Below are 13969 nucleotides of genomic sequence, written 5' to 3' on the forward strand. Positions count from 1 at the left end.
GCATGTTGTAAACAAAAATTCTGAAAAATCGAACTACTTGCACCAAAGAAAGTAGTAAACATATGTATCTCCAAAACCATGGAGCATAAATAAATGAATAAATGAAAAGCCATTTGCTTAAAAAAGAGGAATTTTGGACCCACAACTGAAACTATTTTCACAGATGTCAACCTCTTCTTTTGCATGGCATCTCACACCTCCACTTTAAAAACCTCTTTCCCACTCCCCCATCTCCCTGCAATCATTTCCTTTACTCTTCCTTGTATTTTCTTTCTCTTTTCTTCATTTCTCCTTCTTACCCTGTTGCTGGCTTTTCTTTAACCGGTTCACTTTTTATGTTTAATTAATACCTATGGCAAAACACGATTCTGTTTTCATCAAGAGCCCATCTTTGTTTTTCTTGATATTACTGCTTTTTGAAGCAAATCATATTGAAGGAGCCGGTCGGTTGAACCAGTGGGAGTCTGGAATCCGGCTGCCAACAGACAAAGATAATGAGCCGGAGGAACTAGATGAGCAGCAAGTTGGAACAAGATGGGCAGTTCTTGTTGCTGGTTCATCTGGGTACGGTAATTACAGGCATCAGGTAATTAAGACTTTACTAAAAACTATAACAGTGGTTATATATAGTTTGTTTAACATGGGACAACACCTATATAAGTGCAGGCAGATGTATGCCATGCCTATCAGCTGTTAAGGAAAGGAGGATTGAAGGAAGAGAACATAGTGGTGTTTATGTACGATGACATAGCCATGCATGAGCTGAATCCCAGACCCGGAGTTATCATCAACCATCCTCAAGGGGATGATGTTTATGCTGGCGTGCCTAAGGTAAAATTTCACATTTCTTTCACTCATCATGGAAAGTGAGCATACTCATCGGTCTCCATCATACCAACTTAATTTCTAAGTTATTAGCTTCATCAAGTACTTGTTTTAGTAAGGATTATTTAAGCATCCAGGTTTTAAATACTTGGGTTAGAAATGGTCTGGAATTTTTTTGACTCAAGCATTTGATGTTTACAAGCGGGAATTCTTGTATAAAGAAAATAAGGGAATCCAAGGGGCAGATAGATTTTTTTTTTTTTGCTTAAATAAGAAAAAATATCTGCCGTATATACCTGTAAAATAATATGGATGGTTGATTGTTTAGCATAATTAATAATCTAATCATGATTTGTGGTGTTTTGAGCTGCTTGGCTGCTTTCATATTTGACATGGATTTGATAGTGATGGGCACTTTGGTTTATCAAAACGGTGGGCCTTACGTCATTATTGTTGCTTTCTAAGTATAGTGATTAGATTAATGGATGTGATGCTAGGACCTTATTTAATTAATAATAGGTTAACAATCTTAAATGTCACTCTCCCTATTATTTCATTAAAAAAAAGCCAGATAATTTATTGGGAATGAACAGTGAAGGCAAAATAAAAGAAGACATTTCGACCAAAAGTTGGGACGGAAAAATTTAAGGCAATTGCTGCCGTTAGTTAGAAAGCAAATAGCTAACCACCAAAAATATATATATCTTATATCAACACATAATTTAGTTGTGCGACCTTAAAATACTCCCTTTTATTTTGACTCTGGTTGTATATTCACAATTGACATACATGCGTTGAGTAGCTAGCTATTGGTTCCTAGCTGCTTAGTTGTTTTGTTTTTCTTAGTCCTAATTATTTGCACGTTTTTCAACAGTTTGAGGTTTCATGCGGACCAGAATGTTCAGTCTAACAGATCAGTTGCCCCTTAAACAGTTTTTAAAAAAACCATTTCTTTTTATTTTTATGTTTTTCCTTAACTTTTATAGAACTTTAATAATTTATTTAATCAAACTAGATAAACTAGTTAAAAATAATTAAATTAAAAATCGATGGTACTGGTTCAATCAATCATTAGTATCGACTGGCTATCAAACCAAAGGCATTGATTATCATTAGGTTTTGTCACCTTTTCCTTGGGATCAATGTACTCCCAAGTCCCAACTTAAGTGGGAAGCTATAGAATGCAGTAGTAATCTTTCTAGTTCATCAGTTGAACTTACTGCAACATAAATCATACTGATCGTATTGATGGGACGGCAATGGTAGGATTACACGGGTGAGCATGTAACTGCTGCAAATTTGTATGCAGTACTTCTTGGTGACAAAGATGCACTGAGTGGTGGAAGTGGAAAGGTTATTGATAGCAAACCCAATGACAGAATATTCATGTACTACTCGGATCATGGAGGCCCTGGAGTTCTGGGTATGTCAAAATTAAAGACTTCCTTTTTACTGCACCATTATACTAACATATAACTTTCTTCAAACTCCAAGTCATTTGAAATTCGAGTGTAGGGATGCCAAATATGCCATTCCTGTATGCTATGGATTTTCTTGATGTCTTGAAGAAGAAACATGCTGCAGGAACTTACAAAGAGATGGTAACAAAATTACTTATGTCCTGCACTTGGATGTACTCCGTTATCTTTTACAGTTTCTTGTTTTGGATGCCACTAGGTTTTATATGTAGAAGCTTGTGAAAGTGGGAGTATCTTTGAAGGCATAATGCCCAAATATCTTGACATTTATGTAACAACGGCATCGAATGCTCAAGAGAGTAGCTGGGGAACTTATTGTCCTGGGATGGAACCTCCTCCACCTCCAGAGTTTATCACTTGTTTAGGAGATCTGTATAGTGTGGCTTGGATGGAAGACAGGTATGCAGTTAATGGGATTTTCTAGTTGAATGAAATTTTTTATCACAATTCCCACCAGCTATCACTGGTTTTTCTGGGGAAGAAATAGCCAATAACCTTCCATCGTGAAGTAGTTGTTATTACAAACGAGTTGTGCTCATAGCTGTTTTATACTCTTTATGATTGGCAGTGAAACTCACAATCTTAAGAGAGAAACTGTAGAGCAACAGTATGAATCAGTAAGCATAAAAGATTTTCAGCAAATTTTGGAGTTATTTTGGGGCTTATAACCACAGAGACTTTCATCATGCGAAAATTCCTGAATTTCCATCATGCAGGTAAAGGAAAGGACTTCCAATTTCAATGCTGACGCATTTGGTGGATCGCATGTGATGGAGTATGGGAACACGAGCATTAAACCGGAAAAGCTTTATTTATATCAAGGTTTTGATCCTGCCACCGTAAACCTTCCTCCAAATGAGCTGGGCCCCAACACCCCCACGGAAGCAGTTAATCAAAGAGATGCAGATATTCTCTTTTTATGGCATATGGTAGGTTTGGACTTATGAATTTAAATGACAGAAGGTAGCAATTTGTTTGGTATATACATGATATGGATGTTGTTCATTTCATTTGATATGCAGTACAAAAATTCTGAAGATGGATTAAAGAAGACTGAAATACTCAAACAGATAACCGAGACAAAAAGGCATAGAATCCACTTGGATGGCAGCATTGATTTGATTGGAACACTTTTATATGGACCAGCAAAAGGCTCTGCCATTCTCAAATCTGTAAGGGAAACTGGTTTGCCCCTTGTTGATGACTGGCAATGCTTGAAATCCGTGGTATGAGTCAAATTCTCCTTTCGAGATTTAACTATCTGTGCATTGGTCCTTGCTTATAAGTTGCAACCATATATTGATTCCAGGTCCGCTTGTTCGAAACGCACTGTGGGTCATTGACACAATACGGCATGAAACACATGCGTGCGTTCGCCAACATTTGCAATAGTGGTGTTTCCCAAGCCTTAATGGAGGAAGCTTGTACTGCTGCATGCAACGGCCATGGTCCGATTCAATGGTATCCGTCAAATCAAGGCTATAGTGCTTGATTGCATTTACTACCATTACATTTGAATCTTTCCAAAGCTAGTCATATATGTTTGTTTCTTTCTGCCAGTCGCATCTCTATCCTGCATACTTATAGGATTGTAAATGCATAGCAGTTTTTTGTATATTAAGCTTATGCATAAATAGTTTTTAAGGTAAACGGATGGAAGTGGCGTCTTCAACATTGCAAGTAATATTTGCATGCACATTAAATTCAAAATAATAGTAATGCTAGTAGTTATTTTAATTGCACAAATTATCTAAATTAGTCTTCAAATTCGAGGTTTTCAAGTGTTAAATGTTTAAAGAGTATAATTATATTTAAAAATAAAATGTTCAACTTGTTGTCTCAACAAAATTTAAGAGGTAACCTTTAAACACAGTAAGTATGGTCAATTAGGTAGATATGTGTAAATATAATGGAAAGTAGATCTGATTGGTTGGAAAGACTTGATTGAAAAGAAATGAAAAGATTTGCTGGGAAGATTTTCTTTTTCTTTTCTGTAGGGAAGACTTCATATTTTGATATTTTTGAGCCAAGTTGATGGGCTTATTTAGCTGACGTGATGTAGAAAAGATTTGACGTTGGAAAGATTTAATCATAATATTAATTATATTATATTAGTTTTAGTGCATTTGAATTTATGCCTTCTTATATTTAACTATTAATAATAATTTTAAAAGAGAAAAAAAATAGTTTTAAAAGAGAAGTATGATCGTATATGGTAAGAAAATACAAGTAGAACAGGAGACTCATGCGATTAACCCGCAACTGTTTAATAGTTTTAAAAGTAGACATGGTCTGAGGTGAGTTTCTTCTCTTTAATGGGAGGTTGGGCAGTATGAATTAGACTATATTATATGGTGTAGCCCAACTTAACTGGCTCATGTTATATGCGCATGCTATAGATTTGACGAGGTTTTGGAGAAATTTGGCCCAATGGATTTGCATACTCGTTTATAATGGATATGTATAACTTTAAAAGTATAACGATTTATTTGGTTTTTCTTTTTTAACTTCATAAAAAAAGTAATTTTGATCTATTATTTAATTTTGTTTTTTTTTTGTCTCTTTAAACTTTTGATTGTTTTATTTATCAAATTACGTATAGAAAAGTTAACGTGTGTTATTTTAGACCAGATATTGCTTTCACTGCGAGCAGTTTAAGTAGATTCACAAGCAATCTAGGGGAAAACCACTGCTGTACTAGACCAGATATTACTTTCACCGTGAGCAATTTAAGTAGATTCACAAGCAATCCAGGGGAAAACCATTGGAAAGCAATTGTGAGGGTACTGAGATATCTTAAATATACTCAGGACTACGACTACATTATTCCAGAGATCCTACTATTTTAGAAAGATTCTCTAATGCTAGTTGGTTATCTGATATTCAAGATACCAAAGGCACAAGTAGATATGTTTTTACATTAGGAGGAGGAGCTGTGTCATGGAAATCTTCAAGGCAAATGATTATAACCAGATCCACAATAAAATTTGAGTTTGTAGCTCTAGAAAAATCTGGAGAAGAGGCTGAATGGCTTTGAAACTTCTTTGAGGATATTCCTGACTGGCCAAAGCCTGTGCCACAATATACATAAATTATGATAACCAAGCAACAATCGGTAAAGCATAGAACGTAATGTATAATGGTAAGTCGAGACATATGCGTCGTCGACACAATACCGTTAGACAACTGATCTCAAATGGAGTTATCTCTATTAATTTTGTAAATCAAAAGATAACATTGTGGATCTTCTAACTAAAGGCTTAAATTGAGATCATGTTGATAAAAATTCGAAAGGAATGGGACTAAAGCTCATGAAAATTTAAGGCGCTATGTGAAGGAAAACCCAACCTAGTTGACTGAAAATCCCAAGATATAAGTTCAAAGGGACAACCTATTTGTATAGACCTTGTGAGGTCACTATGGGGGTTTTTATCCCAAGTCTGTTCCTATAATATAGATAGTGATTGAAAGTGAGATATGTTAAGCAATGCTTTTAATGACTGTTGTGTGTTTTGGTGAGCCGTAAGTCACTTATGTGAGAGTGAAGTGGGGCCGCTTCAAGGAGTTTACTGGGGCATAGTTCTCTCAAACTCTTATAGAACCAGGAGATATTCACGGCCATATGAACATACCTATGAGAACTAAAACCTTTCCAAGAAGGTGGTTGTATGAGATATATCATCGTTTACACAAACGACGAAATAGTTCAAGGACATCGCATCTACTGGTCAGCTAGTAAAGTAAATATACTTTCACAAAAGAAGGTTCAAGGGTTGATGCCTAACTATCCTATGCGACTATTGATCGTAGATTCTATCACTACATCGAGTTAATTTTTTTCATTAAAAACTATCAATTTTCATTCATGTGGGGGATTGATGGAAAAAAATAGATTCTTAGAAGCTTTGAGGCATATTCTCGTTTAGTAAAGGTGGAGATTTGAATCATAAAATCATGGTTTTATATTCTATCCCATTAGACCTTTACAATGGTATATCATATGCTCAAAATGGTTGAGTGATGAATGAGAAATTGATACTCAAATTAACCTATTTGTGAATTATGTTGAGGAAAATGGAAAGCTTAGTCCTACATTCGTTACATATCAAGTGTGGAATATGTTTATATATGTGAACTAACTTGGTGGTTATTGAATGACTAAACTAAGGCTCTCCCTCACGCGTAGGGGGTGCAAATCCAAACCCGTTGGGGTTGGGGTGCACCCGCACAACGTGGGCGACACGAAATATTCGGACTAGTCGAGCCTTTTAGGCCTGCAGATATTTTAGCCCAATACGTAATCTTATTTTCTTCCTCAGAGAGCTTATCTGGTTGGAATTAAATGGCTCCTTTAATTCAAACATCAATTTGGGTTTAATGGCTCATTAATTCACGGACACGTTATTGGCTCCATAAGTAAAAAAATTCCAAAAGTTATTCATTTGAATATTATTTAAAACCAAATAATCTACAAGAAAATATATACACTGAATTTTCCAAAATTTCAAGAGATATTTTCCCTGCATATTTTTTAAACCGTTTTCAGTGATAGACGAAGGCAAGACTATTACTTGTTGATCACTACAATCGTGCTACTGCTGTGCTCATTTTGTTGTTGTATCCTGGGAGACCGTCGACCAATGTTTCTCCAACACCAAAGGAGCGACCAATCTGTCTTAAGGAAACTGTGAAAATGGTCCTAAACTATCAGTCTGTTTTTTCTGCCTACCTACGAGTATAGTTTTTTAATTCAATTTTTATTTCTAAATTTTCTATGTATATTTATATTGTTCTCGTTCGATCTTGTGATTTAAATAAATATTTACATTACTGTTTATTTTACTAATGTGTGGGCAACACTTTGGACTACCCTTCACTCCGATATCGATACTTGACTTTAGGGGTATTGGTACCTCCAATGTCAATACCTATTAAAGGTTTTAAGACTGATAATGTATCGATACCTAACCCTTGGTATTTATACCACAGTCCATTAAGTGTTAACATAATTTCCTAGTGATGGTAGATGATGGGAGATGACGAATTATTTGTCACATTTGAGTAATTATTGTTGGATAGGGTTTCTTAAGGCCAAATGAGAGTATAATTTGACCGAAATACTTGTAGGCACTAAATGTAGCATCACTTATTTAAGATAATCGATGGTCCAGATAAGGGGTTTTACACTACCATTTCTTTTGGAAGGTGACCATGCGTCACGCATAGTTCAACCCGGTGAGGTGCTCCTGCTCTATGAACCCACGCTTTGAGCAGCCTTTTCAGGCACTCAGACTCTCCACAAAGTCGAGAGACAAAACTCTGTCTCGAGTCGAAGACGATATTGGCCTGTTGAGGGGTTCATTAACTTCAAACAAACTACACTTTGTAGACTTCTTCAAAAGAAGTCAATCTTCCCTCAACAAATTAATTAAGTGAGAAATAACGAAAAACTTGCTGATAAACACAACAATTTAGAAAATAAAAAAAATGATAATTTGATGTTAGTAAGAAAACTCAATATAACTATATATATATATATATAGTTAATGATTAAATTAAAAATGAATTTGTTAGTATCTTATTTTGAAAACTAGAATCTTAATCTTATAATAATATTATTATTTAAATGGCAATTAAATAATATAGTAAATAATTAAGGAAATTTTGATTTTTTTCAAAACTTGTGCGTTTATAATTAAAATAAATAATTAAAATTATATTTTAAATTAAATAATAAATATATATTAAAAATTGTGTTTATATTAAATAATAATTTTATGGGTAAACTACATCCAATATCACTAAATTATTAATAAGTTTATGTTTTGATCACTTAATTTCAAAAAGTTACAAAATTATCACGCACCTATTCGAAAATTTTTTGGGCTATTAAAATCCTTACTAAATGTTTTGGGTGATGTAAATGTTTTGATCAAGAGGAGGAAATATACTTAAGTGAAGCTGATTAGAAGATAAGTAAATGAAGCCGCTGACTGTCAACTTAGGGATGGGAAGGAACCAAAAGGTTGGGTTGAGAAACTCCCATCCTCTCTTTGATTCATTCTTAACAAAGATGGATGTCCATATCCTTTCATTTATGCTAAATGAGCTCACTGCTAAGCTCCCACGAGACTGTTACCTGTGATAGGTTACTTTTACTTTTACACATCTTTTTTGCTTTGTACAGATGTTGGTGTTTTGTGATAAACTGTATATGGTTTTTAACCACTGAAATGATGATTTGTTTGCTAGCCAAAAAAAAAAGGGGGGGGGGGGGGCTCTGTGCGAAGTGAGAAATGAGATGGTGCAACGCCGTTGTCTTTCAAATGGGCATGATGAGATGAAATCCAAAGGGGGTGACCATAGGAGAGATATTTAAGGTTTTGCTTGGTTAAGAATTTTTGAAACCTACTTAAAAGTTGTCCCACATATTCCATGGTTGTTGTTGTTGGTCTTAAGGCATATAGTTTTATACATTACTATATAAATAAATAAATCAATGATTAAGTTATACAGGATGATTAGTTAAAGAATAAGGTTGCCAGATATTTTTTTTTCTTCCCTTGGAGCCATTAGTAAGTTGGAAGCCCGGATTCTGGAAGGTTTATTTCGTCCCCATACTCTGCTGTTTTAAAATTTTTCTTTTACATTCTTTTCTTTAATTTGTGATTTAATTTCACTTCTTTTTTTTTCTAATTTAAAATTATAAAATTAAAATTTTCATCAAGTTTGACATGTGTGACAAATTATAAAATTTTATTTTACTAAAAATTTATTTTAAATAAATTATTTTTAAATAAAATGAGATATTCACATTAATATTTATCTAAATCTATTTAAAAATAATATAAAATAGTCTCCGAATGGCCTACCATCAGCCATGTATTGCTTAGCTTGGAATTTTCGGGGCTTGGGTAACCCTTAGGCGATTCAGGTTTCTTTTTTTTTTTTTTTGAAATGCTAATTAGTGCATCTAGAATTGAAGAGTTATGTGTATGTGTCGTGTTTGGAATAGGGTCCAAGATGGCGTGATATGGAATGTTGAGAACTAATTAAATTTAGATTTTTGGAGAGATAATTAGATTAAAGATTAGAGATCACTTATTGAAGTTTGTACACAACTCGAAGGAATTCCTTTTGAGCATGTTCCTGTAAAGGATACGATTATGCTGAGTGAGGACTGAAATGGACTGTGTTCAAATCGAATTTACCACTCTTAGTACTTTTGAGTATCTCTGTCTATAAGCCTCTTTCAACCCGTGACGTGGATGATTTTGTTGGATGGAAACATGAAAAGAAGTGTGCTTTTTCCATTTCCACTGCTTATTCTACTTCTTGCGGTGTCAACATGGCTAGGAGTGGTAGTATTTGGCATCAGATTTGGCATCTTTCGGGATCTCAAAAGGTACGTGTAATCCTTTGGCTGGCTTATTTAAACAGAATCCTAGCCAACGACAATCAAGTGCGAAGAAACCTTATTCCAGATGGAAGCTGTATGATTTGTGGAAGTTTGACTGAAAGCATAGATAATATATTGCGGTTATGTACACCAGTTGTGGTAACATGGATCTTGGTGATCAAGTCAGAAAAAAGAGATGAATTTTTTTTCAATCAGTTTGGAAAAATGATTTGAGATTAATTTATCTGATCCTAACCATTTTACATGTGCTCCTCTTAATTTGGTAGCCTCTTTTTGGTGTTATTTGCTGGCAACTTTAGATTAGATTATGTTTTTAATGCAAATTTTGTTGAAAGCGAAAGTGTATTTAGAGAAAAATTAGAGAAAAGTTACCGCATGAGGGAAAGTTACCTTTATTCAAACTATGGATTGATTGGTTTCTTGAGGTATACAAAAGCTTAAAACTTGCAAAATGATAAAATGGATTCTACCTGAAGGTGGCACAAGGTGGATATAGATGGAGCCATTTATGAGGTATTTGGGAATTCTTCAGCAGGTAAATTAATCCGTGACCAACATAGGATGTGGATTGTTGGTTTCTAAAGGTATTGAATGTTGTTCAGTTCTCATTGCTGTACTTTAGGGTGCATTAGAAGGCCTCCAAGTAGCCTAGAATCTTGGCTAAAACGAGTGATTCTTGAGATGGATAGTACTAAAGTTATTCAAGTGATTCAAGCAAATGTAGGTGATCAATATTTTTCAGCTGGAACACGAGCCATTAAGAATCTACTATAGTTTTCTTGGATGGTTAATGTTACACATACTTTCAGAGAGGGAAATAAGGTAGCTGATGGATTAGCTTTAATAATGTTCTCAAAACCATTGGGTAAATATATCTTTATGTAACTGCTAGATGAAGTCCTCATGTTATTGTAGGATGATTATTCTAGGATGGCCTGGCTTGGCCTAGTTTAGTTTTGGTTTAATCCTTCTTTTTGTACCAAAATAAAACTTGATTATTGCTTTGTTGATAGTGTTGGAAGGAGCGGGAAAGTGGTGGTTTTCTAGTCATCTGAAGATTCTATTAGCATTTATGGTTATTCTCGTAACTACATTCACATCATTGTAGAACGTATAGATCATGTTCGTTAGAGAATAATAGGGTTCTATGACTTCCTTGAGCCATCACGGAAGAGTGCAAGTTGGGGTTTATTACGGGCTTTGACTCAATGTGTTTCACTCCATTGGGTCTATATAATAGATTTCAACAACTTGCTCTGTATTAATGATAAGTGGGGATGTAACACCCCTTACCCGAGATCGTTGCTGGAGTCAAGAGCGAGGCATTACTAAGCTTATCTTATTAATTCGGAGCATAAAAATTTACTTTGAAAATTAATTTCACTATTTACAGTAAATCTGTCCAATCGCACGGCAGTTACTAAATTAATTATAACTCGAGCTACGAAACTCAGAATTTAATTCCATAAATTTCCCTCAAAACTATACTCATATATCTACTTACCATAAAATTTTTAGAATTTTTGGTTCAGCCAATTAGTACAGTTTATTAGTTAGAGTCTCCCCTATTTCACCATTCGACTGTTCTGACCCATTGTTACTAAAAATAAATTTTATCACTATAGGATTTTTATATGGTGCTCTCACTTGTTCCCATAGAAAATAGATTCAATAAGGAATCTAGACATATAAATTCAAACTCATAACTATTTTTTACAATTTTAATGATTTTATAAACTCAGAATATGGGACTCCAAAAATAGTTCGACCCTATTTTACTAAAATTCATATATCTTAAAATATATTTTTCCTTTTTCGACATCGTTATTTTTCTATGAAAATAGACTTAATAAGATTTAATTTCATATATCATTCACCCTGTAATTCATTTTATACCATCCTAGGTGATTTTTCAAAGTCACATCACTATGCTACCTAAATTCTGTTTCTTTGCAAAATTTTAACCTTTCATGATTTCCATGCATAATTTATCACCTAGACTTTTATAACAACAAACTCCTTCATACTTACCCGTTTTAATAACCGTTCTTCAAAAACTACTTACACATCATTCTTTAGCAAAATCATAATTACAAACAAGCAAAATAACTAAATCCCTATACATACCATGACTCAAACGTGTTTCATCATAAAATACCGAGTAGTTGTTCTTGATAGTGTAGACGATCTCTGACTTCTTTAGGATCCCTGAAGCAGCTTTGCAATACTATAAGAGAAAGAAGAATAAAAGAAGTAAGCATTAAGCTTAGTAAGTTTACTAGCAAATAAATAACAACATTTAACATAAATGATTATACTCGAATGTCAAGGTCTCTAATTTACTCTTTAATTAATCTCATTCTCATTCTCTTGCTTGTTTACTTAGTTAACTCATGATTATAACTTACTCTTCCCTTGCGGAAACATTGAGTATCAATTGATAATATCATAAATTCTTAACTCTTATAACTTACCTGAGCTTGCCATTTATGCTTTTAACTGAATTTTAATGAACATGATTTGTTTACTAGCCAGCTGAGCTACATTGGAATAATAAGGATACTCGGGTCTCTTCTGATAATAACATGCCAAAGCCATGTCCCAGACATGGTCTTACATGGGATGTTCTCATATCAGTGTCCATGCCATGTCCCAGACATGGTCTTACGGGGGACCTCTCATCTCGGTGCCAACGCCATGTCCCAGACATGGTCTTACATGGGACCTTTCATATCGGTGCCAAAGCCATGTCCCAGACATGGTCTTACATGGGACCTCTCATGATCTCAAGGATGCCAATGCCATGTCCCAGACATGGTCTTACATGGGACCTCTCATGATCTCAAGGATGCCAATGCCATGTCCCAGACATGGTCTTACATGGGATCTCTTTACCCAAATGTCATGACATTTGTATCCAATACATTCCTCATGTTTCAACAGGGCATTTTAACACTGATTTTCTGTCATCTCATACTTGAGTTAACATTAGATATTTTCATGAAATAAATACATAATTACTGAAAAATAACAGAATTAATTATAATTATCAAAATATTGAATTTGCTTACCGTAAACTTACCTCGGTACAAAATATAGCCCAATTCACCAACTTAGTCTTCAACTTTTTTCTTCCCTTTGTCTAACCTCGAGTTTCGTTCTTCTTGATTATGGAGCTTGGAAGCTTGAAAACCCTAACTATGGCTTCTCCCTTTGCTAAATTCGGCCTAATGAAGAAGATGATCAAAAATTGGTTTTTAATTTTGTTTTTAATTCATTTTAATAACTAAATGACTAAAATGCCTTTAAGGAAAAACTTTGGAAACATGCCTAACCATGTCCATTTTTGTCCACCAACTTAACCAATGGTCTAATTACCATATAAAGGCCTCTAATTTAAAATTTCATAACAATTCGACACCTTTAACATATAGAACTCAATTTTTGCACTTTTTACAATTTAGTCATTTTGACTAAATTGAGTGCCCAAACGTCAAAATTTTTGAATGAAATTTTCACGAAATCTTTCCGTGAAATTGTAGGCCATAAAAATATAATAAAAAATAATTTTTTTCTTATCAAATTTGTGGCCCCGAAACCACTGTTCCGATAAGCTTAAATTTGGGCCATTACAACTCTTTCCCCCTTTAAGGATTTTCGTCCTCGAAAGTCTTACCAGTAAAGAGGTTCAGGTATTGTTTCCTCATTGCCTCTTCCGGTTCCCATGTTGCTTCTTCAATTCCGTGCTTTTGCCATAACACTTTCACCAGATTTACCTTTTTGTTTCTAAGCTCCTTTGTTTCTCGTGCTAATATTTTAACCAGTTCTTCACTATAAGTCATATCCGACTGAATTTCTACTTCTGTTGGAATAATAACATGTGAAGGATCTGATTGATACCGTCGTAGCATAGATACATGAAAAAATTATGAATTCTATCGAGTTTCGGTGGTAAAGCCAATCGATAAGCAACCGATCTAATTCTTTCTATGATTTCATATGGTCCGATAAATCTTGGACTCAATTTACCTTTTCGACCGAACTGGAGAACTTTCTTCAAATGAGACACTTTTAGGAATACTTTATCGCCCACCTGAAATTCAATCTCCCTTCTTTTGAGATCGTCATATGACTTCTGACGATCGGAAGCTGCTTTTAGACTATCCTGAATCAGTCTTACTTTTTCTTCTATTTCCAGGATCAAATCAACCCCATGTATCTTCTTTTCACTAAGCTCTGTCCAATA

The 13969-nt window shown here is 34.4% G+C and overlaps 1 protein-coding gene across 1 annotated transcript; it reads left to right on the forward strand.

Annotated features, from left to right (window-relative positions):
* The first annotated feature begins 225 nt into the window (after positions 1-225).
* LOC105792105 (vacuolar-processing enzyme) lies at positions 226-4049 on the forward strand. The gene is made up of 9 exons (XM_012620509.2): positions 226-586; positions 667-831; positions 2092-2248; positions 2341-2426; positions 2503-2702; positions 2872-2920; positions 3020-3232; positions 3326-3529; positions 3613-4049. Exons 1-9 carry the CDS (start codon positions 353-355, stop codon positions 3793-3795), a joined length of 1491 nt encoding a protein of 496 aa, XP_012475963.1. The 5' UTR covers positions 226-352; the 3' UTR covers positions 3796-4049.
* Positions 4050-13969: the final 9920 nt, after the last annotated feature.

Source organism: Gossypium raimondii, chromosome 8, assembly GCF_025698545.1.
Source record: "Gossypium raimondii isolate GPD5lz chromosome 8, ASM2569854v1, whole genome shotgun sequence".
Lineage (NCBI taxonomy): Eukaryota > Viridiplantae > Streptophyta > Magnoliopsida > Malvales > Malvaceae > Gossypium > Gossypium raimondii.

What these genes read in the sequence shown, in the direction of transcription:
- LOC105792105 (XM_012620509.2), top strand. Translation starts at nt 353, where the DNA reads ATGGCAAAACACGATTCTGTTTTCATCAAGAGCCCATCTTTGTTTTTC. An exon ending in TTCTCTTTTTATGGCATATG is followed by an intron (nt 3,233 to 3,325) that starts GTAGGTTTGGAC and finishes TTTGATATGCAG; the next exon opens with TACAAAAATTCTGAAGATGG. An exon ending in GGCAATGCTTGAAATCCGTG is followed by an intron (nt 3,530 to 3,612) that starts GTATGAGTCAAA and finishes TATTGATTCCAG; the next exon opens with GTCCGCTTGTTCGAAACGCA.